The following is a 26,815-nucleotide window of genomic DNA, read 5'->3' as shown; positions in this document are numbered from 1 at the left end:
CTGTGTCTCCCTCTCTCTCTGCCCCATCCCCACTCATGCTGTGTCTGTCTCTGTCTTAAAAATAAATAAAAAAAACATTTAAAATTAAAAAAAAGAAGAACGTACAGTTTATTGCTGCAGTTGGATGGCATCTTCTGTGTACGTCTGTTAGGTCTCTTTGGTATCAAGTGCAGTTCAAATCCAACATTTCCTTACTGATTTTCTGTCTGCATAGTCTGTTGATTGTTGATAATAGGATATTGAAGTCTCCTACTATTATAGCATTGCTGTCTATTTCTGCCTTCTGATCTGTATTTGCTTAATATATTTAAGTGCTTGGATATTGGGCACCTGTATACTTACAATTAATTATTCTATCCTCTTGATAAATTAACTATTTTATCATTATACCAGACCTTGCTCTTTTTTGGTTTTTATTTGCATATTTGTAATTGGGTTGCCCTCTTCCAATAAAGTCAGCTTGTATTTCACTAGTGTTTCTTTGCGTTCAGGTTGCTGCTGTGGGGCAGAAGATGCGGAGGCACCCCTTGAACAGAGCATTTCTGTAGGTGTGTCACAGGCCAGTGTGCCCAAGGCAGCTCTGTCTTCCCGGAAGACCCATCCCTGTGAGATGTGTGGTCCGGTCTTGAGAGACGTTTTCCACTTGGCTGAGCACCAGGAGAAGCCAAGTAGCCAGAAACTATTCAAGTATGGGGCATGTGTGAAACAAATCTATTGCAGTGCAAACCTTCAAGAGCATGAGAAGCAGCACATGAGAGAAAAATCCTTCAGAAGCAGTGTGGACAGGGCCTCATTTGTGAAGAGCAGCAATTTCCATGATTCAGAAAAGTCCTTTACCTATAAGGAGGTTGAGAAGGACTTCCTGACCACCTCAGAACATCTCCAACAACAGGCAGCTCATACTGGAGAGAACAGAATCACCAAGTGTGGGATGACTTTTCAAAGCAAAGAAAGTCATTACACCTGGGAAGAATGCGGTAAAGCCTTTGGTCCCAAACACACACTTGTTCAAGACCAGGGTATCCACACTGGAAGACAGTGTTTTGTGTGTCCTGAATGTGGGAAAACATTCAGGTACAGATCTTCACTTGCTATTCACCAGAGAATCCACACTGGTGACAAGCTTCATGTGTGTAGTGATTGTGGTAAATCATTTACGGGAAGCTCAACCCTCAGTCAACATCGAAGAATTCATACTGGACCAAGGCAGTACAAGTGCAGCAAATGTGGGAAATCTTTTAGCCAAAAATTTGTCCTCCCTTATCCTCAGAGAAGTCACACTGGAGAAAATTGTTACGTGTGTCGTGGCTGTGCTCAATCTGTTAGTCAGAGCTCCATCATTATTCGACAACGTACAATTCACACTGGAGAAATGAGTTATGAGTGCACTGAATGTGAGAAATCGTTTCGACGAAAATCCGATCTCATTGAACACTGGAGAGTACACACAGGAGAAAGGCCTTATGAATGTAGTGAATGTGGGAAATCTTTTACTTCTAGCTCTGCCCTCCGTTATCATCAGAGAATTCATACTGGAGAAAAACCTTATAAATGTAGTGAATGCGGAAAGTCTTTTACCTCTAGCTCTGGCCTCCGTTACCATCAGAGAATTCACACAGGAGAAAGGCCATATGAGTGTAATGATTGTGGGAAATCTTTTACCCAAATAAATCACCTCATTATACACCGAAGAGTTCACACAGGAGAAAGGCCTTACGAATGCAGTGAATGTGGGAAATCATTTAGCCACAAATCTTACCTCTCTCAACACCAGAGAGTTCACACGGGAGAAAGGCCTTATGAATGTAGTGAATGTGGAAAATCCTTTACCTCTGGCTCTGCCCTCTGTTATCATCAGAGAGTTCACACTGGAGAAAAACCTTATGAGTGTAGTGAATGTGGGAAATCTTTTACCAATGGACCGATACTTATTCGACACCGTAGAGTTCACACGGGAGAAAGGCCTTACGAGTGCAATGAATGTGGGAAATCCTTTACCCAAAGAAATCACCTCAATATACACCAGAGAGTTCACACAGGAGAAAGGCCTTACGAGTGCAAGGAATGTGGAAAATCCTTTACCTCTGGCTCTGCCCTCCGTTATCATCAAAAAGTTCACATTGGAGAAAGGCCTTACGAGTGCAAAGAATGTGAGAAGTCTTTTACCTCTGCCTCTGCTCTCCGTTGTCATCAGAGAGTTCACACAGGAGAAAGGCCTTTTGACTGCAGCGAATGTGGGAAATCTTTTAGGGATAGTTCCCAATTGAATCAACACCAGAGAGTTCACACTGGAGAAAAGCCTTACGAATGTAGTGACTGTGGGAGATCCTTTAGTCAGAACTCATATCTCTCTAAACATCGGAGAGTCCACACTGGAGAAAGGCCTTACGAGTGCAGTGAATGTGGGAAATCTTTTACTTCCGTCTCTGCCCTTGGTTATCATCAGAGAGTTCACACTGGAGAAAGGCCTTATGAGTGTAGTGAATGTGGGAAATCTTTTACCAATAGCTCCATACTGATTCGACATCGCAGGGTTCACACAGGAGAAAGGCCTCATGAGTGCAGTGAATGTGGAAAATCCTTTACCCAAAGAATTCACCTCATTATTCACCGGAGAGTTCACACAGGAGAAAGGCCTTTTGAGTGCAGTGAATGTGGGAAATCTTTTACCTCTCGTTCTACCCTCCATTATCATCAGAGAGTTCACACAGGAGAGAGGCCTTATGACTGCAATGAATGTGGGAAATCTTTTAGCCGAAAATCAAACCTTTCTCAGCACCAGAGGGTTCACACCGGAGAAAGGCCTTAGATGGGTAAGAAGCATACAGTTTCCTTGTTCGGTGTAATGATACCAGAGGCAACTCTTTGTAAGGCACCATTTGCCTGAATTCAATCTACTGCATCTAAATGCCAATAGTAGAGAGGTTTCTCATAAGTTTCAGCTATGTGGCTGAAGCATGTGTGGCTATGTTGCAGTTTCTAAACTGCTGAGGGCTTTCTCCAGATACATTTCACTGCCAGTCTGTGGCCAAAGCTATTTACTCCTCCCCTGGCAAGTCTCTACATCATGCATCAGTCATCACCCCACTGTGCTCAGGGAAGCTCACCTCTGTTCTCATTGCTGGAGGAAATTAGGAGTAACCTGAGTCTCTGGGGGACCCACATTTCCTTCTTTCTGACTAATTGGCATAGACCTGGCCAATGTTGTCCTAGAGAACATCAAATCAGTTCAGCTGGCAGCTTGCAGAGAAGGATGAGCATTTGCAGGAACATGGTCTCCAGAGACATTTGTGATTAATTTTTCCAGCTTCCAAGCCACTGAAGAACTGCTAGCCCCTGTTGCTTTGGTTTGTGCAGTAACAAAGTCCATGTTTAAGTCCTTTTCAATCTTGTGTGTTTTATCTACCATGTGTGGTGGTTTATAAACATTTTGTGATCTACAAACATGAAGGGGTGAAGAGCTTTCATTGGGGAGGGTCTCAAATTTCTGTGCCTCAAGGGGACAGTATGGTGGCAGAAATGAGCTTACCAGTTTTTGCCAAATTTGCACTGCCCGTGACCTCCTAGGAAAGACTGCATAGAGATCACCCTGAGGAGGGGCAGGTGTGAGAACCTCAGGTGCTTCTGCGAGCAGCATGATTTTTTTTTTTTCACAGGGGATAGCACAGGGGATGTCAGCACTGTTGAGGGACACCTCTTTCCCAGGTCCTGCAAAGAGCCATGTGTCCTGATATCCTGTGTTTTGTCATTGATTGTAAGGCCATAAGGTTCAGGGGAGACCAGAACTGCTATAGAAACACTGACTTAACAGGGAGTGGAGGAGACTGCAGCCAACTAGACAGAATGTGCCTCTTCTAAAAGTGTGCCCACATATACTGCAGCAGAGGCTGTGCAGAGCTGGGGTGTGCGCAAGTCCATGGACCTCCGGGTGGATGGATCTGGTGTAGCTTACATCGTTGCCATTGGAAATAATTGAAAGGTTTTGTGGATTCCTGCAGCCTCTTAGTGATGTTCATCTCAAGACCACTGCTGCACAGGCAGGAAAACAGATCGAGAAAAGGGGGATCTGTAGTCCGGGGATGCGGCTTTTGTGACCCAGCCAGCAGTCCTCTTGACTCTCATGGAGAGTCCTTCGTTGATCGCTATATTTGCTTTCACAGCAAAACTAGCCTCCGCGGGGTGAGACTGTGTGTTGAATGTAGGGTTGCAAAACCTATTTTCCAAAAAGAGTTGGACAAACAGATTTTTTATCTTGAATTATTTAAGAAAGGTTTATTAAGGTATAATTACATGTAATAAACTGTACATATTGGAAATGTAGTCTTTAGTAAGTTTTGACATACTTACAAACCTCAGAAAACATCGTGGTCTTATAGTGATCATATCGGTCATTGTATATTTACCTCATGTCCTTTATCTACCTTCACAGCACTCCAAGTAACTATTGATTTACTTTCCATTAAAAAAAAAAAACCCTATTTTCTATGATTTATATAGTGGGAATCAAAGTATTTTCTTTTTAAGTTTTTAAAATTTTATTTATTTTGAAAGAGAGCAAGGGAGGGAGAGAAACTCACGCAGGCGCTGCCCTGACAGCGCAGAGCATGATGTAGGGCTTGAACTCACGAACCATGAGGTCATGACCTGAGCCAAAATCAAGTTGTATGCTTAACCAGCTGAGCCACCCAGGTGCCCCCCCCCTTTTTTCCTACTTTTGTGTTGCATAAATAATTGTAGATGCATCAATGATATATAAGTAGGTGATCTTTTTTTTTTTTTTTTTTTTTGGCTGACAAATATTCTTTTGAGTTATACCACTCTTAGTTTACCCATTAATTTGTTTACAGGCATTTGGGTATTTCTAATTTTTGCATATGGAAAATAAAGTTGGTATAAACATTCATGTGTAATTATTTATATGGACATGTGTTTCACTTATTTTTTGTCTGTAGCTCAGAGTGGAAAGTCTGAGTCGTAGGGTAAATGTTTAACTTAAAGAATTTAGCATATTGTGATGTAAATGGTATACCTTTTTGTACTCTTACCAGCAGTGTATGAGAGTTCCATTTCCTCCACATCCTAGTGAATTGTTTGGTTTGGTCATTCTTAATTTTAATCCTTTTTATAAGTCTATAGTGCAGTCTCAGTGTTTTAACTGCATTTTCCTGAGGAGTCATGATGAGCATTTTTTTCTGATGTGTATTTGCTATCTATATTTTTGCTAAACGGTTCATATCTTCTGCCTATTCTATGAACTTTGGTTATTTTCCTTTTACAAAAGGATGTGAAACAACAGGTGTATGTTGGAATTTCATGTTGTGACTTTTACTTTGTGGGATAATTATTTTTAATACTGAAAGTGTATGTTCTCGTTGTTTTCAGTTTTTTAATGCTATGCATAATGGACACACATAAACACTTTTAATCTACATTAATATATTCTCCTTCACGTTCTAAAGTCCAGACATTTAATAATACAATAAAGCCTTGCTTTGTAGTGTCCACCCATTTTCCTGGTCTGTCATTATGGAGGTCGGTAGGCTGGAGCAGGACTCTCGGGGCACCAGGTGGACTCAGGATGGAGAAGGTGTTTTTCGAGTCCTAAAGCCCAACAGAGAGGATATAAGGCACTGATCAGGATCCCTAAGCCCTGGGTTTGAACCCCAGATCCCCAGGACACATTCCCATCTTCTGTGGGCCTCAGGTTCCTCTTGTGTAAAAGGCGTGTAAGGTGTAGGCTGCTCCTGAGCATTCGGAGGTCATTTGCTGTGCAGTGGCACCTGTGGCCTATCTAGCCCTGAGCAACTCCAACTTCTGCCTGCAGTGGCACCCCTGGGCCAGGCAATGTTTCTCCAGTGCCCCAACAGCCCTCTATCCCTTGGTGTGTTTGAGAAAGAAATGGGGCCTTCCAGTACCTGCTAACCTGCCTGCAGGGGAAGCGGGGCTTCACCTGGGAATCTGGGCAACTCGTTATTGCTCCCGGAGTCTCAGCTCCCTGACTGACAGGGAGGCAGTGATGGTGCTTACCTTGGCCCCTGTGAGAATTACTAAGACTCGCACCCTGAGCATTTATCAGTGTCAGGACTCGCGGGCTTGCATTGTGAGCATCTCTAATTATGGCAACCTGAGGAGGTGAGAATGATTTTTGTATTTCCAGAGAAGTCCAGGGTTGGAAAGATGGAGTTGGTTCCTCAAGGTCATAAAACAGACAAGTGTCGGATTTGAGAGACTGGATTCAAACCTGAACGACTAGCTCCAGCCCTGGGTGTGTGTAACCCCTGTACCACAGTTCACGAAGCCCTCAGCCCAGGGCAGGTGCATAGCAAGGACCAAGGAGGTGCTGTTGCTGCTGCTGTTCTCCTTGGAATGGTCATGACTGTTTTCCCACTTGTCCTCTGCCCCCACTGTCCTCATGGGGAGGCCATTGTCATCTCCAGTGGCCTTCCCCAGGAAGGGCTTTTCTCTCAGTCACAGTAGCATTATGTACACGACTGCATTAGCCTCCTCCTTGAGCCCAGCACAGAGCTCAAACCTTAAGACACCTTGGTGATTCACGGTTGGGTCTCTCTATCTTTATCAGCAATGGAGTGATAAGCTCTGATCCCACTCACCAACCCGAAGGTCAATATGATGCCTTAGTTTGACTTCCAGGTGTTTATGACCTTCACTCTGGTGGGCTGGGCACAGCCCAGAGAATCTAGTACCTGGAGGTGATGCTGGAGACCTTTGGACTCCTGGTCTTGCTAGGTAAGGGCTCACCTCCCCAAGCATCATCTCTCTCCCTTGCTGCATCTCTGCTTTTCCCATAGGAGCAAACACTGAGCTCTGGAAAGAGCCAGGTCCCAGTGCAGCCTCTGTCTCCCTAGCTGTGTGACCTTGACACACACACCTGGCCCAATGAAGGCCCGCCGGCAGCTGCTTCTGAGGGTCCGCCATCGGTTATCCTCTTGCTTCTCGGAGCCTGTAACACCGACATGGGACATGGAGAACAAAGTTGTACCAGCAGGCGAACACCAGGCCACTACGGCAGCAGGATGACAGCCAGGGGGTAAAGTTGGAGGTTATAAAATCGACAAATATTGGCCATCGCTTGCCTTAGAGAGGGTTTGGGAAATCAGAAGAGCACAAGGGAGACTGCAAGGGGTAGTGGAACAGGGATAGAATCAGGTGGCAGAAGCCCCAGGCCCTCCCTGCCCTGCTGCTTCCTGCTGTGTGATAGCCTCTCATCTGCCCGGTGGAGGTTATAACCTATGCCCCGCCTACCTTACGTGGCCATTATGAGAAAGAGGAGATAATGGCTGCCAAAGTACCAAACCGGTATTAGTTTTCATTTTTGCTACAATTTTTAAGATCTGGTGTCTGACCCAAAGGAGTTCACAAGAAGGGGGGGAAGGGGGGAGGGGAGAGGGGGAATGGCCAAACTGCTTTCCATCTTGGTTACAGGGTTCTACATCTCCACCACTAGTATTACTGAGAATTTGATGGAAAAGGAAAGAAGCCTCAGTTCTCGCTGCCACAGGAAAAAATTACAGGACAGCAAAATGAACGTAAAGGTGAGCAAAGTGTTACTGAAGTACACTCCAAGGGAGACAAAGCTCCCCCTCCCCCCAGGTGGCCTTCGGTTGGGGCTCTCCATCAGGACATCTAAGGTCCGTCCTCCTGTTGCGCATGCCTAGCTTCCTGCCCAACAGTAGCCTATGAATTTCAGTTTCTTTAGATGCTCACCAACCCTTGCTGTAATCGATCTTTTTAGTGTTAGCCATTCTGATATTTGTCTCTTGGATCTCCTTACAAAAATGTGGAGCACGGCACCTGGTAGGCTTCTTTGTCTTTAAGAAGCAACATTTCCTCAACTAGAAACACTTGTCCTATGCCAGAGGATATGGAGGCCATGGACGGGGTCCTGTGGGAAAGAGCTGTGCAGCAGATCTGGGCTGTGGTGGGAGCAGTCCTGTCCACTGGGCCACAAAATTGAGCAGACCACCTGGTAGGAAACATGCAGTGTGGGGTTTGAGTAAGAGTCCAAGCCAGAGAATCACAAGACAGTCCCCCAGGGCTCTTGGAGGAAGCCTGTGTGTCTGTAGTACAGACTTCTACATCATTTTGACACCATTCCTGTTGAGTCATTGTCTCCAAATAAGAACTGAACAGTGAATAGGGTGTATAAATATCTGTGCATCCAGAACAACCCACTATGAGGAGAGTTCTCTTGGACCAACCAAATTATAAAGTCAAAGGACTCTGGTGTATTTAATTAGAAGGTAGAAATGTGCAGTCAGGATTGAGCCAAATCAGATCTAGAGAACACAACTGGGCTTCATGAGAACCCACCAATGTGGCAATAGCTCACTATAATGGCTGTACTGGGCGTTAAGGGCTTGAGCTTGGGTTCTGCTTGGCTCATTTTGGTTTATGGTTGCAAGTAAAATCAATGGTAGCTGCATCACAGCCATATTCAAGGTGTCCCAGAAAGACAATGAAGAAGCAGCATTTTACCTATGCTTTGGTCTGGCCATCCACTTTGTGTGGAACAATTATTATCCCAAGCCGATAATATATGTAGATTCCAGGTAGTAGCCAGTGATCTGCCCTGGTGAAGAAGGAAGAGTGAAGAAGATTGGAAACCAGGGGGTCTGTGGTAGAGACATGTAGATGTACTTACAGAAATGTGCACACAGTAGGGAGATTTCTGTCTGGCTTACTAAAATTTACCAACCAATTCAAACAACAATCACATCAATTGTCTTATACTCCAGGCAAGCTCCTGGTCCTGGGACATTGTACTGGCCATTTCTTCTCCATGGAACATCTTCCCCAAGTACCCAAATCTCTCCTTTCCCTCCTTTAATTGTGTGGTCAAATATCTCCCTATGAGAACAACCCTGACCCCTCTATTTCCTATCGAAATCCTCCTGAATCCACATCCTTGCCATTACTTGGTAATGCTCTTATTTCATATTTCCACAGCACCTGCCACCTTATAATTTAGTATAATATAGAATAGTCTCTTCACTACTTATTGGTCACTCCCCTCAATAATTTTGAATGCAGGCTACGGTAGGACACATTTCTTTCTTTACTGATGTGTAACATATCTAGACCAGTCTCTGAACCAGATAAGATGTTGAGTGAACGTTTTTGAAACAATGAAACAGCACAAGGCTATATAGCTTTCCTTCCACTTTTCCATGTATTTCTATTCTCACTTGATTATTTCCTTCCCTCTAAGTGTAATTTTCCTCAGACTTCTCAAGAGTGAGAAAAAAATAAAACAACACGCTTTTTAGAAAGAAGAATTTCCTGGTAGCCAAGTTTCCAGTGTAGCCGTGGGTTCAACTTAATTCTTTTACACCTTAGAACTCAATGTTCTGTGCTTACTGCCTGAAGGTTCTGCACTCTTGTCCAGTGTCAGTGGTACTGGGGGTATGCGTGGGGGGTGCACACCAAGCAAGTCTCTGACACCATCTGGGTGTCCTACAATTGAAATCGGTTCTGACGCTATCTACCTGGAGATAGCAGGGATTGCTGCCCCTCCCCCACTTCAGATACCTGTCGCAAGCCCATGTTGTCACGTGTCCTTCTCACCTACCTGTGTTCCATCTCGCTGTGAGCCCCTTTCGAGGCATTAATGTAATTTTGGATTTCCCTCATTACATAACTCATTTGTTCAATCCTTTGAAAATTACAAAGATGCAGAAGTAGAGGGCTTTACACCAGGTGATACATCTGCATTCACTGTTAAGCCTCAGTTTTGCCAGAGAGGTGAAAAGGTGACTATCACCAGAAAATTATAATGGTTTAGAAGGTTTGCATCAGGAACCAGGGACAGATATATATTATTTCAGATGTGAATGAGAAATGGTAGTATTAGAGGAAGTCATCAAGAAGTCACCATCGGTTGAGTGAAGAGATTGGCCTGGGCAGTCAGAGGCTCCAAACCCCTCCCCTGTCCTGGGAATGTCCACTCTGCTTGCCTTCCCTACACTAGAAGCTGCCCGAGGACACAGCCTTGCGATACTAAGTGTTGTTGACACCATCCGGATGGTATATGCAGCTGAACCCAGTGAAGGTTTCTATATACATTTTAAGATTCCGGTGGGCAGATGCAGAGATCTGTTTATCTTGCAGTCACCCAAGGTAAGCCTCACACATAAGTTTCCTTGCTTAATTCTGCCACCTAGCAATCTGGAGCGGTCTGCCTCTGTCCTCTGTGTACAAGGGCCAGTTTCAGATGATACCCAGGAAGCTCCCCAAATTATGAACTAACAGGTAGAAACAAGAAATATACTGGATGGAAGAGTGAAACTATAATTGTTTTAACGTGTACAACATTTAAAGAGATATTTTAAAAAGAGACTCAAAGAGACTGAATAGTACTGATGGGGAGAATATCTGTTAAGAGATATGGTTAAACAACTTGTCTTTGCCAACTCCTTGGGGCTTCTCTCTAAAGAGTTCCTTCAGACAAGGGCAGCGTTGGAAGGAAATATTTTCTAGGTGACATTGGACATAAACTTGTCCTTTATTTTCACAGAGGGGCAGAAGGATCTGTCTCAACACTACATCCTTTCAAGTGGCTTCCAGGTCAGTAAGCTTTGCCCCAGTGTTCTGAGATGGGTGGAGCTAAGGAATGATGTCTCCAAAGTGCCTTGGATTCTGCTCTTTCCTCTGGTGGGCCCTGTAACTCCTGCTAAATTCCTCTCCTGCTATGAGTAGACTGGACCAAGAAAGAGGAAAAACAACTGCAGAAAAATATTCATAGATACTGTCTTTCAGACATTCCAGAAAAATGGACCATCCCAGTACACACATTCATGTTGTTCTTCGTTGATGTTATGTGTCCTAACCTCATGGTTGGCCATGTGGCTCCATGATCTTTGACCTACACAGGCACAGGAAGCAAGGCCGTCGAATTCACAGCAACAGCCTTTCCCCCAGACCTTCCCACGAGGCTAGAGCCCTCAGCACAATTCTTGTTCTGGTGAATGTTTGTCTCCTTTTACTCCGCCTTCTATTTTGTATTTTCACATACCCCTGATTATGGGATTATGAAGCCACACCTCTGATGAATGCCTCTGCATGGGTGTCTTCAGGGTCCCTGACAGTCATCCTTTCAGTCTCTTTGGCAGTGAAACCAGGATCTCTGTTTTGTTTTGCCCACTAGGCAAAACCCCAAATGTTCCAAATGCAGTTTCTGGGCTAGAAGTCCTCTCTAAAACATCCGATCATTTATTTATTTTTTTTTTTTAATTTTTTTTTCAACGTTTATTTATTTTTGGGACAGAGAGAGACAGAGCATGAACGGGGGAGGGGCAGAGAGACAGGGAGACACAGAATCGGAAACAGGCTCCAGGCTCTGAGCCATCAGCCCAGAGCCTGACGCGGGGCTCGAACTCACGGACCGCGAGATCGTGACCTGGCTGAAGTCGGACGCTTAACCGACTGCGCCACCCAGGCGCCCCTCCGATCATTTATTTAGTCAACTTTATGTATTTGTAGGCTCTCATTGTATACCATTTAATCTTCCAGGACATTTTGATTCAAATTGAGTAACAATGATAATAACTCTGCTTTGGGTTGCTTATAGTGTATGGAAAACAGGAACGCTATTGATAATTATTTTTAAAGAATTTTCTAAAATTGAATACTGTTAATCACTAGAGATATTCAGGAAATTTTATGATAGTATAATATAGGGAATTGTCACCTTAAATAGGGAGGTAAACTGGAACAAGCTTGAATTACCAGAAATTTATTTTATTTAGGAATGACAGAGAAATTGCAATTCAGCACATATAATGTAGAAAGATACAGGCAAGTCCAATGGGGGTTTCAAGCAGGCTGTATTTAGGGCTTGCAGTGCAAAGATAGAGGAGTCAAGCCCAAGTCCAAGCAGGAAGTTCATTGTCTTGAGGATGGAGATTCTTGGGGGATGTTCATTGGTCAGGTGACAAATCTTCTGTAAATCAAATGTTTACAGCAAATCAGTCTCTCAGTTCTTTTTTGTTTTTTTAATAATTTTATTTATTTTTTTTTTTTTAATTTTTTTTTTCAACATTTATTTTATTTTTGGGACAGAGAGAGACAGAGCATGAACGGGGGAGGGGCAGAGAGAGAGGGAGACACAGAATCGGAAGCAAGCTCCAGGCTCTGAGCCATCAGCCCAGAGCCCGACGCGGGGCTCGAACTCACGGACCGCGAGATCGTGACCTGGCTGAAGTCGGACGCTTAGCCGACTGCGCCACCCAGGCGCCCCTTTAATAATTTTTTTGAATGTTTATTTGTTTTTGAGAGAGAGAAAGAGAGAGACAGAGCATGAGCATGAGCATGAGCAGGGGAAGGGCAGAGAGAGGAGATACAGAATCCAAAGCAGGCTCCAGGCTCTGAGCTGTCAGCACGGAGCCTGATGTGGGGCTTGAACTTGCGAACCATGAGATCATGACCTGAGCCCAAGTCAGATGCTTAACTGACTGAGTTACCCAGGACCCCCGGGTTTGTTTGTTTTTTTAATATTTTAATGTTTATTTATTTATTTTGAGGGAGAGAGAGAGAGAAAGCACAAGTGGTGTACAGGCAGAGAGAAGGAAACACAGAATCCCAAGCAGGCTCCTCACCATCAGTGCAGAGCCCGATGTGGGGATTGAACTCATGAATCATGAGATCACAACCTGAGATGAGATCAAGTATCAGATGCTTAACTGACTGCACCCCCCAGGAGCCACAGTCTCTCAGTTCTTAAGTTCCACTCTTCTGAGAGTCTGTGTGTGAGAGTCTCCATTTCATATTTTCTGGTTCCATTTTAAATTGAGATCCTTTCACAGAATGTTCAGGATTTAGGAGTTTAGGGTAGAAAACACTTCTGATTTGAAATTTATGCAGACACCTATATATAGATATATTTAAATTTACAAAGCATAGTGGGGGCAAATGTTTTAATCAGAGAGAAGGAAAGCCAGACGTATGCATGTGGAGAGATGCATGTGGAATTTAAAAAACTGAAGAAAGATCATTGCCTCTGTGGAAAAATGTATGATGGAGACAGGGGCGAGAAAAGAATCCCAGAAAGTAGGTGAAGGGTTTTCATGCCAGGTATCTGAGGACACCGCAAAGACCAAAATGTTCAGAACTTTTCTTAGGCCAGATGATGTGTTTGTGAGGGTTTAATCAGGCTGCATAAATAATCAGCGTTGCTTATGATTTTTAAGAAAGAATTCTTGAGATATTTTTGGAGAAAAAAGGTGATTTTATTATAGCACAGGGACAGGACCCATGGGCAGAAAGAGCTGCACTGGGGTTGTGAGGAGTGACTGATTATAGACTTTTAAGTTTGCAGAGGGAGTGGGGATAGAGAAATTTTGAAGCAAGGCTTTCAGGACCTTGAGGGGCTAGCTGTTAAGGTTACTTTTAGACTTTAATAAAATATAAACATAAAGTCACTAAGGCAGCCATGAGTTCCTTGGGGAAGGTCACACTCTGCATGTTTCAGGTGTCTGTCAGTGGACTGTGAGCTGGAAAGAGATTTAATTTAAGCTACATTTTTCTTGCCTTTGTTTCCATCATCACAAAATACTAAGTTTCAATTGAAAGAAATGTATTTTACTTTATTAAACTCTATCTTTTAGCACTTTGTAATATTTGCTTTATTTTTTTAAGTATTTGAATTTTTTAAAGTTTATTTCTTTTGGGGGGGGGCATAGAGAGAGGGAGACAGAATTCCAAGCAGGCTCCGCACCATCAGGGCAGAGCCTGATGCAGGCTCAAACTCACGAACCATAAGATCATGATGTGAGCTGAAGTCATACACTTAAGTGACTGAGCCACCTAGGCACCCTGTTTTCTTTAAGTAGTTCTTAGAAATAATGCATTTACAAGGGCACCTGGGTGGTTCAGTCAGCTAAGCATCCAAGTCTTGGTTTCAGCTCAGGTCATGATCTCACAGTTTGTGAGTTTGAACCCCACATTGGGCTCCATGCTGTCCATGTGGAGCCTGCTTGGGATTCTCTCTCTCTCTCCCTCTCTCTATGCCCCTCTTCCATGTGCACTGTCTCTGTCTCTTTCAAAATAAATATGTAAACTTAAACAAACAAACAAAAAGAAACAATGCATTTACAGTTGATACTGTAAGTAAATACCACTAAATGCACCTTTTGGAAATTACATTTTCATAAAAGTCACTTTTAGAAGTTATTGTGAGCCACTGGCCACTGGAAGATACTTTCAAATAGTTGAATGGTCTTTGTCTATCATCTAACTTTAGTAACTCCTTTGCCTTCTATTACCACTAAAACATTAATAGAATACTTTTCATATGTTGGAGCCCTAACCCCTAAAGGACTACTTTTAAAGAGGTCACTAAGGTTAAATGAAGTCACTAAGGTGGGGTCCTACCCTATTCAAACTGGCTGCATTTTAAGAAGAATAGACACCAACACTGCTCGCCAAGAGGAAAAGGCCCATTAGGACACAGCTAGAAGGTAGCCATCCACAAGCCAAGGAGAGAGACTATAGATCACCAAACCTGTTGACCCGACCATCTCGCACTCCCAGCATCCAGAACTGTGAGAAATACATTCTGTTGTTGAAGCCACCCGGTCTATGGGGTTTTGTTGTGGCCACCCCAGCAGACTAACACAGCTCTCACTTCATGTGTTCTCTTTGCCAAAGACATAAATAACGAGGCTCCACACCCAAAAGATGTAGTTGGGGACACACCTGGTATAATTCTAAAAATGCCACAACAATTTAAATCGGCTTCTTAAGTTTTTAATTTTTTTTTTTTTTTGAGAGAGAAAGAGAGCAGGGAAGGGGCAGAGGGAGAGAGAGAATCTTCTTCTATTTTTAAAATGTTTATTCATTTTTGCCTCTGTCCTTGGCTCCTTGCATAGGTCGTTCCTTCCTTCCTGCTTTGCCCTCACCATTTGCGGTATGCCTTAGAGCCTCCGACCCTCCTACACCACCTGAGGCTTCAGGAAGCCGCCCCCACAATAGAAGAGGACCAGGAGCTGGAGGGAAAAATTCCTGGATTGAACCTCAGTGGCTGAAGGTGAGAAGAAGACAGCCCTGGAAATGTGTGACAATTGTGTGACATTTTTGTTGCACAAGGAGGAGGACCATACCCTAAGAAATGCTCTTCGTTACATGATCATGAAGAACCCAGAAGTGGAATTTTGTGGTTACACTACAACCCATCCTTCAGAGAGCAAAATTAATTTATGCATTCAGACTTGAGGTGCTCTTCCAGCTGTTGAGCCTTTTCAGAGAGGCTTGACAGGGCTTGTGAATGTCTGCCAGCGTGGGCTGGACAAATTTGAGGCCAGCATAAAGGAACATAAGGATCAACAAGCAAGCAGAAATGAATCCACATTCTATCTCTTATGCACTTGTTGCTTGAGTTGTTAACGTTAGCCATTCTGACAGGTGGGAGGTGGTATCTCATTGTGGTTTTGATTTGTATTCCCCTGATGATGAGTGATGTTGAGCATTTTTTAATGTACCTGTCAGTCACCTGGATGTCTTCTTTGGAGAAGTGTCTATTCATGTCTTTTGCCCATTTCTTCACTGGGTTATTTGTTTTTTGGGTGTTGAGTTTGATAAGTTCTTTATAGATTTTGGATACTAACCCTTTATCTGATATGTCGTTTGCACATATTTTCTTCCATTCTGTTGGTTGCCTTTTAGTTTTGCTGATTGTTTCCTTTGCTGTGCAGAAGCTTTTTATATTGATGAAGTCTCAGTAGTTCATTTTTGCTTTTGTTTTCCTTGCTTCTGGAGACGTGTTGAGTAAAAAGTTGCTGCAGCCAAGGTCAAAGAGGTTTTTGCCTGCTTTCTCCTCAAGGATTTTGATGGCTTCCTGTCTTACATTTAGGTTTTTATCCATTTTGAGTTTATCATTGTATATGGTGTAAGAAAGTGGTCCAGGTTCATTTTTCTGCATGTCACTGTCCAGTTTTCTCAGCACCACTTGCTGAAGAGACTGTCTTTATTCCATCGGATATTCTTTCCTGCTTTGTCAAAGATTAGTTAGCCATACGTTTGTGGGTCCATTTCTGGGTTCTCTATTCTGTTCCATTGAGCTGAGTGTCTGTTCTTGTGCCAGTACCATACTGTCTTGATTATTACAGCTTTGTAATACATCTTGAAGTCTGGGATTATGATGCCTCCAGCTTTGGTTTTCTTTTTCAAGATTGCTTTGGCTATTCGGGGTCTTTTCTGGTTCCATACCAATTTTAGGATTGCTTGTTATAGCTCTGTGAAGAATGCTGGTATTATTTTGATAGGGATTGCTACCTACCTGTGTTCTTTGAAGAATGTAAATTGCATGAGTATTTGTCTTTCCAGTGTTCTAATGTTTCTTTTTTTTTTTTAACCTTTTTTAAAATGTTTATTTTTGAGACAGAGAGAGAACAAGCAACTGGGGGAAGGGCAGAGAGAGAGAGAGTGGGGGGACAGAAGATCTGAAGCGGGCTCTGCACTAACAGCAGAGAGTCCAAAGTGAGGCTTGAACTTGCAAATGGTGAGATCATGACCTAAGCCAAAATCAAGAGTCTGATGCTTAACCGACTGAGCCACCCATGCATCCCCTAATGTTTCCATTCACATTACAAAAGTGCCTAAGTGCCTGCAACTGAGTATTTGCTCAGTGTACAGCGGTAGAGCTGTGAATAAACAGAACACCTCAGTTTCTTGTCCATTTTTAGTAATCTGGCTACTATAAATGTTCACTTCTTTTCTTCCCTCCAAGGTGGTATGCTTAATATTTTCAAGAAAAATAGCTCCGCTAAAAATTCTCTAACATCTTAACTTTCTTCAGCATCCCCTGGTATTTTCCCAGAGCTATTTCTAACACTATCTCTAAACTGCAAAAACATTATTACTGGGGCACCTGGCTGGCTCAGTCAGAAGAGCATGTGACTCTTGATCTCAGGGCTGTGAGTTTGAGCCCCAAGTTGTATATGGAGATTACTTAAAAGAGAACCTTAAAAAAAAAAAAAAGAACAAAAACATTATTACTAATTTTCTGAATTTGCATTTCCAAACTACTCTTCTGAAATAATCTCAGTTCCCCATGCACAACTGTACCTGCAATCACTGGAATATCATAGTCACTTACCAGTCAGGACATGACATCATGGGGGTCAATTACACCCTTTATCTGGAGGTTCAGATACTCTGCATCAGACATTCTGCAACTGTTAAAGTTGTAGCCACTGACCCAAACTAAAATAGCACTAAGGTTGGTCTTTGTTTGAGGTAGATGTCACTTTGCGAAATAGAATTGAGTGTATCTTAGAACACTGAGTAAGAATACTAGGTAGTTAAAAATGGGCAGGACACAATCACTGACCCTACAGGCAAGGAACAAATTTTCTGTGGGAACCAGGGGCAGAGATCCTGTTTATTCCGGCCTAACATCTCTCTTTATTCCCAGTCACGTCCCTGTGTAAAGTTTTTTCCCTTGCTCTTAGTCAATCATAATAGAACTCACAAAGTGATGACAAAAGCATCAGCTACATTCATTTGAAGAGGAGTAACATACTGCCTTCAGCTATGCGTGGATTATTTTATGTCTGAATGGTTCTATGGAATGATAGGACCATTTAGATCACTGGATTTGGGAACATCTCATTTCTGGGAAGAGGCTGGCAATCACGGAGTATGAAATTATGCCTGTTCATCGCAGTTCACAAGGAGCAAACTCCTTCTCCCTCTAGGTTTCCAGCATCCCTTGGAGAGCAGCCTGGCCAATGCTCAGATCAGAATGGAGAAAACCCTCGCTGCTGCCTCTAGGGATCCGCCAACTACATTTTCCAGAAGACCGTGCGCGGAATTGAGCCAATGGAAGCGTTTCCGCGGGAATTCATCCCGTAGGGGTGGGACTTCCGGCCTCCTCCTTGTGGCGGCCATTTTGCTGCTCTCGGGCGTGCCGGGGCGGGACCGAAGTGACGGAACTGTCAAGGCTCAGGAGTCGTTGTCCCCACGGCGGAGAGGCGGGTCCGCGGCTCGGCGACGACGCCGCCCGAGCTGTCCCGCGGCGGGTGTCTGCTCCTCTTTCGCCGCTCTGGGCCCCGCTCCGCCCACAGAGTCCGATGGCGGCGGCCGCGCGCAGGGACCCGGCTCAGGTAAACGCGAGGCCCCCGGACCCTCCCCCACCCAGACTCCCGAGGCCCGAGCGCGGGGCACCTGCTCGCGTCCCTGCGGCCCAGGTCCGGTGTCCGGGCCGGGGAGGCGCTCGTGGGCGGGGCCCCGTGTCTGAGCGCCGGCGTGATGGGGTGCGGGAGCGGGCTGCAGGGGGCGCCGAGGGGGAGGATTCGGGGGTGTGGGGTCTGCCCTCAGGGACACGGGGTGTGCGGCGGGATCACGGGGGGACTGGCGAGCTGGGGTGTGGTACCTCCGTTCTGAGGGCGCTGGAGGGTCGTGAACCGAAGAGGGACACGGTCCGTGTTTGGGTGTGAATAGCTTTCCGAAAGCTTCTCAAGAGAGAGGTGAAAGGGGGTGATGAAGACAAGGAGGCCCCGGGAGTGCCGTTCTTGTCGAAGGTCACAGAGCTGGTAGGAGGACTGAGGCACCGAGGTTGGTCATCCCGAGGTCCCTGGGTTCCAGGGCCGGGCGGGATGCAGGGGAGGCCTGACCTGGTAGAGCCCAGCCCTGGTTGCCTTCACTCAGCCACAAGTTCTGAAGGTTGTGAAAGCTCATATGGCACCTGCGCAAGTCCCTCACTGATCTTGACATCGCCAGTACGGTGTCCAGGATTGTGGTGTCTTGAGCCCCTTCCCTTGCTATTTTTCCAACGGCTGGGTGTGGGGTCCCTGAGGATACCCCAAGCCGAGGCTCTTGAGTGCAGGCCAAGGGTTACATATAAACAGGTGTGAGAAGCTATCCCAGGAATAGATATCAGAGTGTGCAAATGCTTGGACAGGTACGACCTGCGTCCATTCTCCCTGTCGGGAACAAAGCAGAGGGTCAAGGATCAGGCCTGTAATTCGGCTGTTGAGAATTTGGGCACCTCTTTTGGAGGCAGTGAGAGGCTTGGATGAGAGGGGGAGGGGCTGGTCTTACCGAAGTCTTAATGGGCTCTTTCCGGTTGTAGAAAAGATAACAGACCTTGGGGGTAGGGGAGGAGGCAGGGAGCCCGGGAGGAGGCAGCTGCTGCAATCCAAATGAGTGCTGATGAACCAAAGCAATGGCCGTAGGGGTAGGTGAAAAGTTGGACTCTTCCATTTTTAAAAGAAGGGTAAAGTAGATTTTTTGATGTTGTAGGTGAGGGAGAGAAAAAAGTCAGGGATGACCCCAGGGATTTTGGTCCTAGCAGCTGAAGGGATGGAAGTTTCATCACCTGGGGTGGGGAGGTTGACGGTAGGTTAATTTTCTTTGGGACTGCCAGGAGTTTCGTTTGGTCCTGTTACGAGTCCTGTTAGGAGATATTTCAGGGCACAGCTCGTGGAGACAGCAAGTGAGTAGCTGGATTTGCCGGTCTGGAGATTTGGGGAGGAGGTGCAGGATGAAGACATCCAGAAGTGGTGGCTGTTGTGTAGACCAGAGAGGAGCTGTGGACTATGTTTAGGTTGGGGAATGCAGGTCATTGTGACAGTGCCTTAGCTGGCCAAATAGAGGGAGGTGCATGATGAGGAGTGATTTTCTTGCTGTGCACCTGATCAGGGTTGCTGGGCACACAAACACGGGTGAAGAAGAGACGTGATGGTGGGGAACACATGGGAGAGAGGATGATCTGGCAGGTGATGAAGGCTCCTGTGGAGTGGAGGCCATGGAGGCACGGGAGTAATTGAGACAAGAGGACACTGAGGCCAGGCTCCTGCTTACTCACTATTGCAGTTTCGCGGGAATTTTGTGGTGAGCTTCGGTGGGGTTTGTGGTGTTCAGTCTTGATGGTGCATAGGTCTGGGGCAGACTTTCAAAAGCGGTGGCTATCGGACCAGGATGGAACTGTGGGTCACACTTTAGGAAGTGTGTAATGTAGGTTATAGTGGTAATGCTGTTGGCTGGTCAGAAAGACTAGGGTGCATGCTGAGAGGTGCTTCTCTTGCTTAGCTCCTGGTTGACATCCTAAGTATGAGAAACACAGGCGATAGGGAGAAATGATGGTGTGAATGGTGTGGGAGAGAGGATGATCAGGGAGGCTAAAGCTTCCATGGCACAAGTGGCTGCAAGATGGCTTCGGAGGAGTAATTGAGGCAAGATGACACTGAAGGCAGGGCTCCTGCTAATTCACCACTGTATGGATTCACCAGAATTTTGGGGGGGCTTTGATGGGGTCTGGGGTGTTCGGGTCTTGCTGGTGGATAAGATCCGGTAAATGTAGTCCTTTGTGAGAGTCATCATGCCTGGCTGGGGTTTTAAGGAAGGTTGAGTGGAGAGGTGGGGAGTTGTGACCAGTGAGACGACAGCAAGTCCAGCACAGAAGTGGAAGTGGGCCATAGCCTTCTAATGCATATGTGCTTCTGGGCGGCTGACACTGAAGCAAAGATCAGAGGCACAGAGGAGGACTTCAAAGCAGAATTCAGGGCTTTGCCCAAAGTAGAGCTTGTGGGAGTGCAGCTGTAGGGACTGGAGATGTGAGAGAGGAGAGTCTGCAGAGCAGTGTGCACATCAAGAGGAAGTGTGTGCTCAGGGCCACAGGGCCCTGGTATTGGAGGCTGAAGGGTACAGCATGAGCCCACATTTCAGTGTGTCTTGGGAGTCTCAAAATGGAGGCCCTAGGGAATTGTATGGTTGGGACCCTACAGGCCAGGATGAATTTGGATGACATCTCTGTCTCCCTGCCTGATGTTGCTGAGGGCTGAACTCAGTGAATAAAGAGACCCTGAGGATGGGGGGTGGGGGGGGGAGGGAGGGGCAGTGCTAGTGGCACATAGGCCTGGAATTCTTGGAGTGGGGAGCTCTGGAGGAGGAGGAGTGTGGGGTAGATGTATGGTGAGATGGATTGTGGGATCTCAGAATGTTCATGGTTTCATCTGTCCCCATCGTAACAGGATAGTGTGTCCTTTGAGGATGTTGCTGTGTACTTCTCCTGGGAGGAGTGGAGGCTCCTTGATGAGGCTCAGAGATGCCTGTACCACGATGTGATGCTGGAGAACTTTGCACTTATATCCTCACTGGGTAAGGCCCTCTCCCTCCCCAGTGGCCTGAACTAGGTCCTGTTCTCCCCCAACCCATCCCTTCTCAGTCTCTCTTACATGTGGACCATGGGCACTGTGGGTTCTCAGCTTTCTGGGTAGTTGCCATGTCGATAGGGCTGGTTTGTTTGCACTGCCCTCTTCTCCCCGCCCCTGCAGCCTCAGTACCTGCTATACTAAAACCCTCATAGGGAAGGATTCAAAGTTAGTCGATTTTTAGTGACCGTAATGGATTCCACCATGCTTGCTCTCTTCGTTTGGGTCAGTGAGTACAGATCCATGTCACTTCTGTATCCCAGGGGTTTTGTTTGTTTAAAGTTAGCTCTACAGCCTTGGGTCTTGAACTTAGAATTCTGAGATCAAGAATTGCATGCTTTACTAAGTAAGCCAGCCAGGCTCCCCTGTTTCCCAGGTTTTGATCCCTTCTTTTAGCTGACATGTCTTCCTGTCTCCTTGTGCTGGGTTTGCAGACATTGTCAGACTACTTAGCTGAATCACAGGCTACTTTTCAACAGACTCCTGCAAGGTTTGTACTTTAGGTGTATTTTCTTTTTCCCCTCAGCCTTCTGGAGATACAAATTTATATATATTCAAGTGTACACTGTAGTGATTTGATATATGTATACACTGTGATATAATTTCCACAATTGAAGTTAATTAAATATCCATTCTTATAAAATTATTACATTATTTTTCTGTATGAATGCCTAAGATCTACTTTTAGTACTTTCAGTAAATTTCAAGTATACAGCATCATTATTAACTGCAGTCACCATGCTGTATGTTACATTTTCAGAACTTTTCATCTTATTACTGAACGTTTGTACCATTTGACCAACATCGCCCTATTTCCTCCACACCCCGGCTTCTGGCATTCTATAGGCACACCTTGGAGGTATTGTTGGTTTGGCTCCAGACCACTGCAGTGTAGAAACATCACAATAAAGCAAGTCAGATGAATTTTTTGTTTTCCTGGTGCACGCAAGTTATGTTTGCATTATTGTAGTCTATTAAGTCTGTCATAGCATGGTGTCTCAAAAACAATGTAGCTGATTTAAAAATAGTTCGCTGCTGTCATCTGAAATTGCAGCCAGTCATGTTTTTGTTGGTGAAGGGTCTTGTCTTGATGTTCATGGCTGCTGACTGCCCAGGGTGGTTTGTAAGGTGAGTGGCTGTGGCAGTTTCGTAAAATAAGACAACAACAAAGCTTGCTGCATTGGTTCACTCTTCTGTTCATGAGTGATTTCTCTATAGCATGCGATACTGTTTAATAGCATTTTACCCACAGTGGAACTTCTTTCAGAACTGGAGTCAGTCCTCTCAAACCCTTTTGCTGCTTTATCAGCTAAGCGTATATAATATTCTAAATTCTTTGTTGTCATTTCCACAGTCTTAACATCTTCACCAGGAGTAGATTTCATCTCTTTGATTTTTTTTTAAATTTTTAATGTTTATTTATCCTTGAGAGACAGAGAGACAGAGCATGAACAGGAGAGGGGCAGAGAGAGAGAGGGAGACACAGAATCGGAAGCAAGCTTCAGGCTCTGAGCTGTCAGCACAGAGCATGACATGGGGCTCAAACCCACGAACCGTGAGATCATGACCTGAGCTGTAGTCAGATGCTAAACCGACTGAGCCACCCAGGTGCCCCTGTTTGAATTTATTTTATTTTATTTTGAGAGAGAATGAATGCATGTGTGGGGGAAGGCAGAGAGAGAGAGAGAGAGAGAGAGAGAGGGAGAGAAAGAATCCCAGGTAGGCTCTGCTGTATCAGTGCAGAGCCCATGAACTGTGAGATCATGACCTGAGTTGAAATCAAGAGTCGGATGCTCACCTGAGCCACCCAGGTGGCCATGTTTTGAATTTTTAAAAATTTTAATTCCAGGATAGTTAAATACAGTGTTTTTATATTTTCTAAATTTTGGATTCCATCTCAGTAAACTACTTTCTTTGTTCATCCATATAAAGCAAGTCCTCATCCATTCCATTCAAGTTTTACCATGAGCTTGTAGCAATTCATTCATATCTTCTAGCCCCACCTCCAGTTCTGTTGTCATTCCCACCACAACTGCAGTTACTTTCTCCAAGGAAGTCTTGAACCCTTCAAAGTCATGGTGAATCCTTTCCAGAAGGTTTCTATTTACTTTGCCCAGATCCATCAGAAAAATCACTTGGGGCGCCTGGGTGGCGCAGTCGGTTAAGCGTCCGACTTCAGCCAGGTCACGATCTCACGGTCTGGGAGTTCCAGCCCCGCGTCAGGCTCTGGGCTGATGGCTCAGAGCCTGGAGCCTGTTTCCGATTCTGTGTCTCCCTCTCTCTCTGCCTCTCCCCCGTTCATGCTCTGTCTCTCTCTGTCCCAAAAATAAATAAAAACGAGAAAAAAAAAAGAAAAAAAAAAAAAAAAGAAAAATCACTGTGGCAGCTCTGTCTGGTTTTACAGGATGGTATTTCTTAAAAATAATGCTTGAATATCAAAATTATTCCTTGATCCATAGGCTACAGAATGGATGTTGTGTTAGCAGGCATGAGACATTAGCTCATTGTACATCTCCATCAGAGCTCACGGGTGCTTTGTCACTAAGCAGTGATATTTTAAAAGAAAGCACTACGTCTCAACAGTGGGCTTAAAATATTCAGTAAGCCATATTATAAACAGATGTGCTGTCATCCAGACTTTGCCGTTCTATTTATAGCGCGGGCAGAGTAGAATTCCTAAGGGCCCTGGGCTTTTCAGAATGATACGTGAGCCTTGGCCCTAACAAGCTTGACTTTTCCAGCTATGAAAGTGCCAGATGGCCATCTTGCAGTCGAAGGCCGCTCGGTCTGCATTTGGAAAATCCGTGGTTCAGTGTCACCACCTTCACGAACGATCTCCGCTAGGGCTACCAGAGCACTTGCTGCAGCTTCTGCGTCAGCACCTGCTGCCCCACCTGGTCCTTTGCGGTTAGGAGACGGCTTCTTTCCTTCAGTGTCACGAGCCAACCTCTGCTAACTTCAAACTTGTGTTCAGCAGCTTCCTCACCTCCCCTGGCCTTCATAGAAGGGAGAGAGTTAGGGCCTTGCTCTGGATTAGGCTTTGGCTTAAGGGAATGTTGTGACTGCTTTGAGCTTCTGTCCAGAGCACTAAAACTTTCTCTGTATCCGTAGTAAGGCTGTTGTGTGTTCTTATCATTTGTGTGTTCGCTGGAGTAACACTTTTTTTTTTTTTAATAATTTATCCTAATTAAAAATATAACGTTTATTTATTTTTGAGACAGAGACAGAGCATGAACGGGGGAGGGTCAGAGAGAGAAGGAGACAGAGAATCTGAAACAGGCTCCAGGCTCTGAGCTGTCAGCACAGAGCCCAACGCTGAGCTTGAACTTACAGACCGTGAGATCATGACCTGAGCTGAAGTTGGACGCTTAACCAACTGAGCCACCCAGGCGCCCTATCCTAATTAAAAAAAAAAAAAAAAAAAAAATATATATATATATATATATATTTATTTTTGAGAGAGAGAGAGAGAGAGATAATGTGAGTGGGGGAGGGGCAGAGAGAGAGGGAGACACAGACTCTGAAGGAGGCTTCAGGCTCTGAGCTGTCAGCATAGAGCTGGATGCGGGGCTCGAGCTCACGAACCTCGAGATCGTGACCTGAACCGAAGTAGGATGCTTAACCGACTGAGCCACCCAGGTACCCCTGGAGTAGCACTTTTATAAATGCTTGTTTATTTTATTTTGAGAGAGAGAGAGAGAGAGAGCAAGCATGTGGAGGAGAGGCAGAGAGAGAAGGAGAGAGAATCCCAAGCAGGTTCTGCACTGTCAGCACAGAGCTCGACTCGGGGCTCGATCTTATGAACCATGAGATCATGACCTGAGCGAAAATCAAGAGAAAGATGCTTAACCATGAGCCACCCAGGGGCCCCTGCATGTTTTGTTTTGTTTTGTTTTGTTTAATTCCAGTACCATAATATTTTGATTACTATTGTTTTCTGGTATAGTTTGAAATTACAAATGTGATTACTCTAACTTTGATCTTTGTGATCAAGATTTCTCTGACTGTTTGACGTCATTTGTGGTTCGAATTTTAGGATTCTGGTTCTGTTTCTGGTAAAAAATCCCACTGGAATTTTGGTAGAGTGTAGTGAATTTTAGGTTGCTTTATGTAGTAGAAATATTTTAATAGTGATTCTTTCAGTCCACAAACATGGGATATCTTTCCATTTATTTGTATCTTCAATTTCTCTCATTAATGTCTTACAGTTTTCATTGTACATATCTTTCATCTGTTTGGCTAAATGTATTCCTAAGTATTTTATTTCTTAAATGCTATTGTAAATGGAATTGATTTCTTAATTTCTTTCGAGATATTTCATTGTTAGTAATGGGCATATCTGATTTTTGTATGTAGATTTCTTATCCTGTAAATTTACTGAGTTTATTCATTTTGACAGTTTTTTGGTGGACTTTTTGTGGTTTGCTTTATACAAGATCTATGTCATCTACAAACAGTTTTACTTCTTTTCTGATTTGGATGCCTTTTTCATCTCTGATTGTTCCAGGTAGGACTTCCAGTACAATTTTGAATAGCAGTTATGAGAGTGGACATCCTTGTCTCATTCCTGATCATAGAGTAAAAGTTTTTACCTTTTCACTGTAGAATGTGCTTTTAGCTGTGGGCTTATATGTGGCCTTTGTGTATTGTGGTGTATGTCTTCTTTACCTAATTTTGGGGAGTTTTATCATAAAAGGATTGAATTTTGTGAAATGCTTTTTTTTTTTTTTTTTTTTAATATTTGTTCATGTGATCATATGAGTTTTGGCCTTCACTCTTTTATAAGATAGAACACATTTACCAATTTACTTATGAGGAACCACCCTTGTATCCCAGGGATAAATATCACTTGGTCACAGTTTATGATTCTTTTCATATACTGTTGAATTTGGTTTGCTAGGATTTTATTGAGCTTTTTTACATCTATGTTCATTAGAGATGTTGGCCTGTAATTTTGTTTTCTTGTAAGGTGCTTTGGTGTCCTAATTCTAGTCTTCTAAAATGAATTTGAAAATGATCCCTTCCTCTTCAAATTTTTGGAAGAACTTGAGAGTTTAATCCTTCACTCAGGTACCACCTCACGCCAGTCAGAGTGGCTACAATGAACAAATCAGGAGACTAGATGGTGACGAGGATGTGGAGAAACAGGAACCCTCTTGCACTGTTGGTGGGAATACAAACTGGTACAGCCACTCTGGAAAACAGTGTGGAGGTTCCTCAAAAAATTAAAAATAGATCTGGGGCGCCTGGGTGGCGCAGTCGGTTAAGCGTCCGACTTCAGCCAGGTCACGATCTCGCGGTCCGGGAGTTCGAGCCCCGCGTCGGGCTCTGGGCTGATGGCTCGGAGCCTGGAGCCTGTTTCCGATTCTGTGTCTCCCTCTCTCTCTGCCCCTCCCCCGTTCATGCTCTGTCTCTCTCTGTCCCAAAAATAAAAAAAAAAAAAAAAAAAAAAAAAAAAATAAAAATAGATCTACCCAATGACCCAGCAATAGCACTGCTAGGAATTTACCCAAGGGATACAGGAGTGCTGATGCATAGGGGCACTTGTACCCCAATGTTTATAGCAGCACTTTCAACAGTAGCCAAATTATGGAAAAAGCCTAAATGTCCATCAACTGATGAATGGATAAAGAAATTGTGGTCTATAT

The 26,815-nt window shown here is 44.5% G+C and overlaps 1 protein-coding gene and 1 pseudogene across 3 annotated transcripts in view; both read left to right on the top strand.

Moving 5' to 3' along the window:
* LOC115502257 (zinc finger protein 418-like) overlaps window positions 1–26,815 on the top strand; it is a 98,298-nt gene that overhangs the window by 58,405 nt on the left and 13,078 nt on the right. The window contains exons 1-2 of one of the 3 annotated variants that reach the window (XM_030297451.2): window positions 17,949–18,119; window positions 20,988–21,114. The exons of 1 other annotated variant lie outside the window; for it this stretch is intronic. In XM_030297451.2, the coding sequence (XP_030153311.1) occupies window positions 18,087–18,119; window positions 20,988–21,114 (160 nt within the window). In that variant the 5' untranslated portion in view covers window positions 17,949–18,086. Of the gene's footprint in view, window positions 1–491; window positions 5,503–17,948; window positions 18,120–20,987; window positions 21,115–26,815 lie in introns of those variants that run through there. One more of the 3 variants, XM_032591247.1, reaches the window with a different exon arrangement.
* Window positions 7,413–15,399, top strand: LOC116737801 (annotated as a pseudogene).

Source organism: Lynx canadensis, chromosome E2 (assembly GCF_007474595.2).
Source record: "Lynx canadensis isolate LIC74 chromosome E2, mLynCan4.pri.v2, whole genome shotgun sequence".
In the NCBI taxonomy this organism is placed as follows: domain Eukaryota; kingdom Metazoa; phylum Chordata; class Mammalia; order Carnivora; family Felidae; genus Lynx; species Lynx canadensis.
The sequence above is the reverse complement of the archived record's forward strand: the minus strand, read 5'-3'. Positions and strand labels throughout refer to the sequence as shown.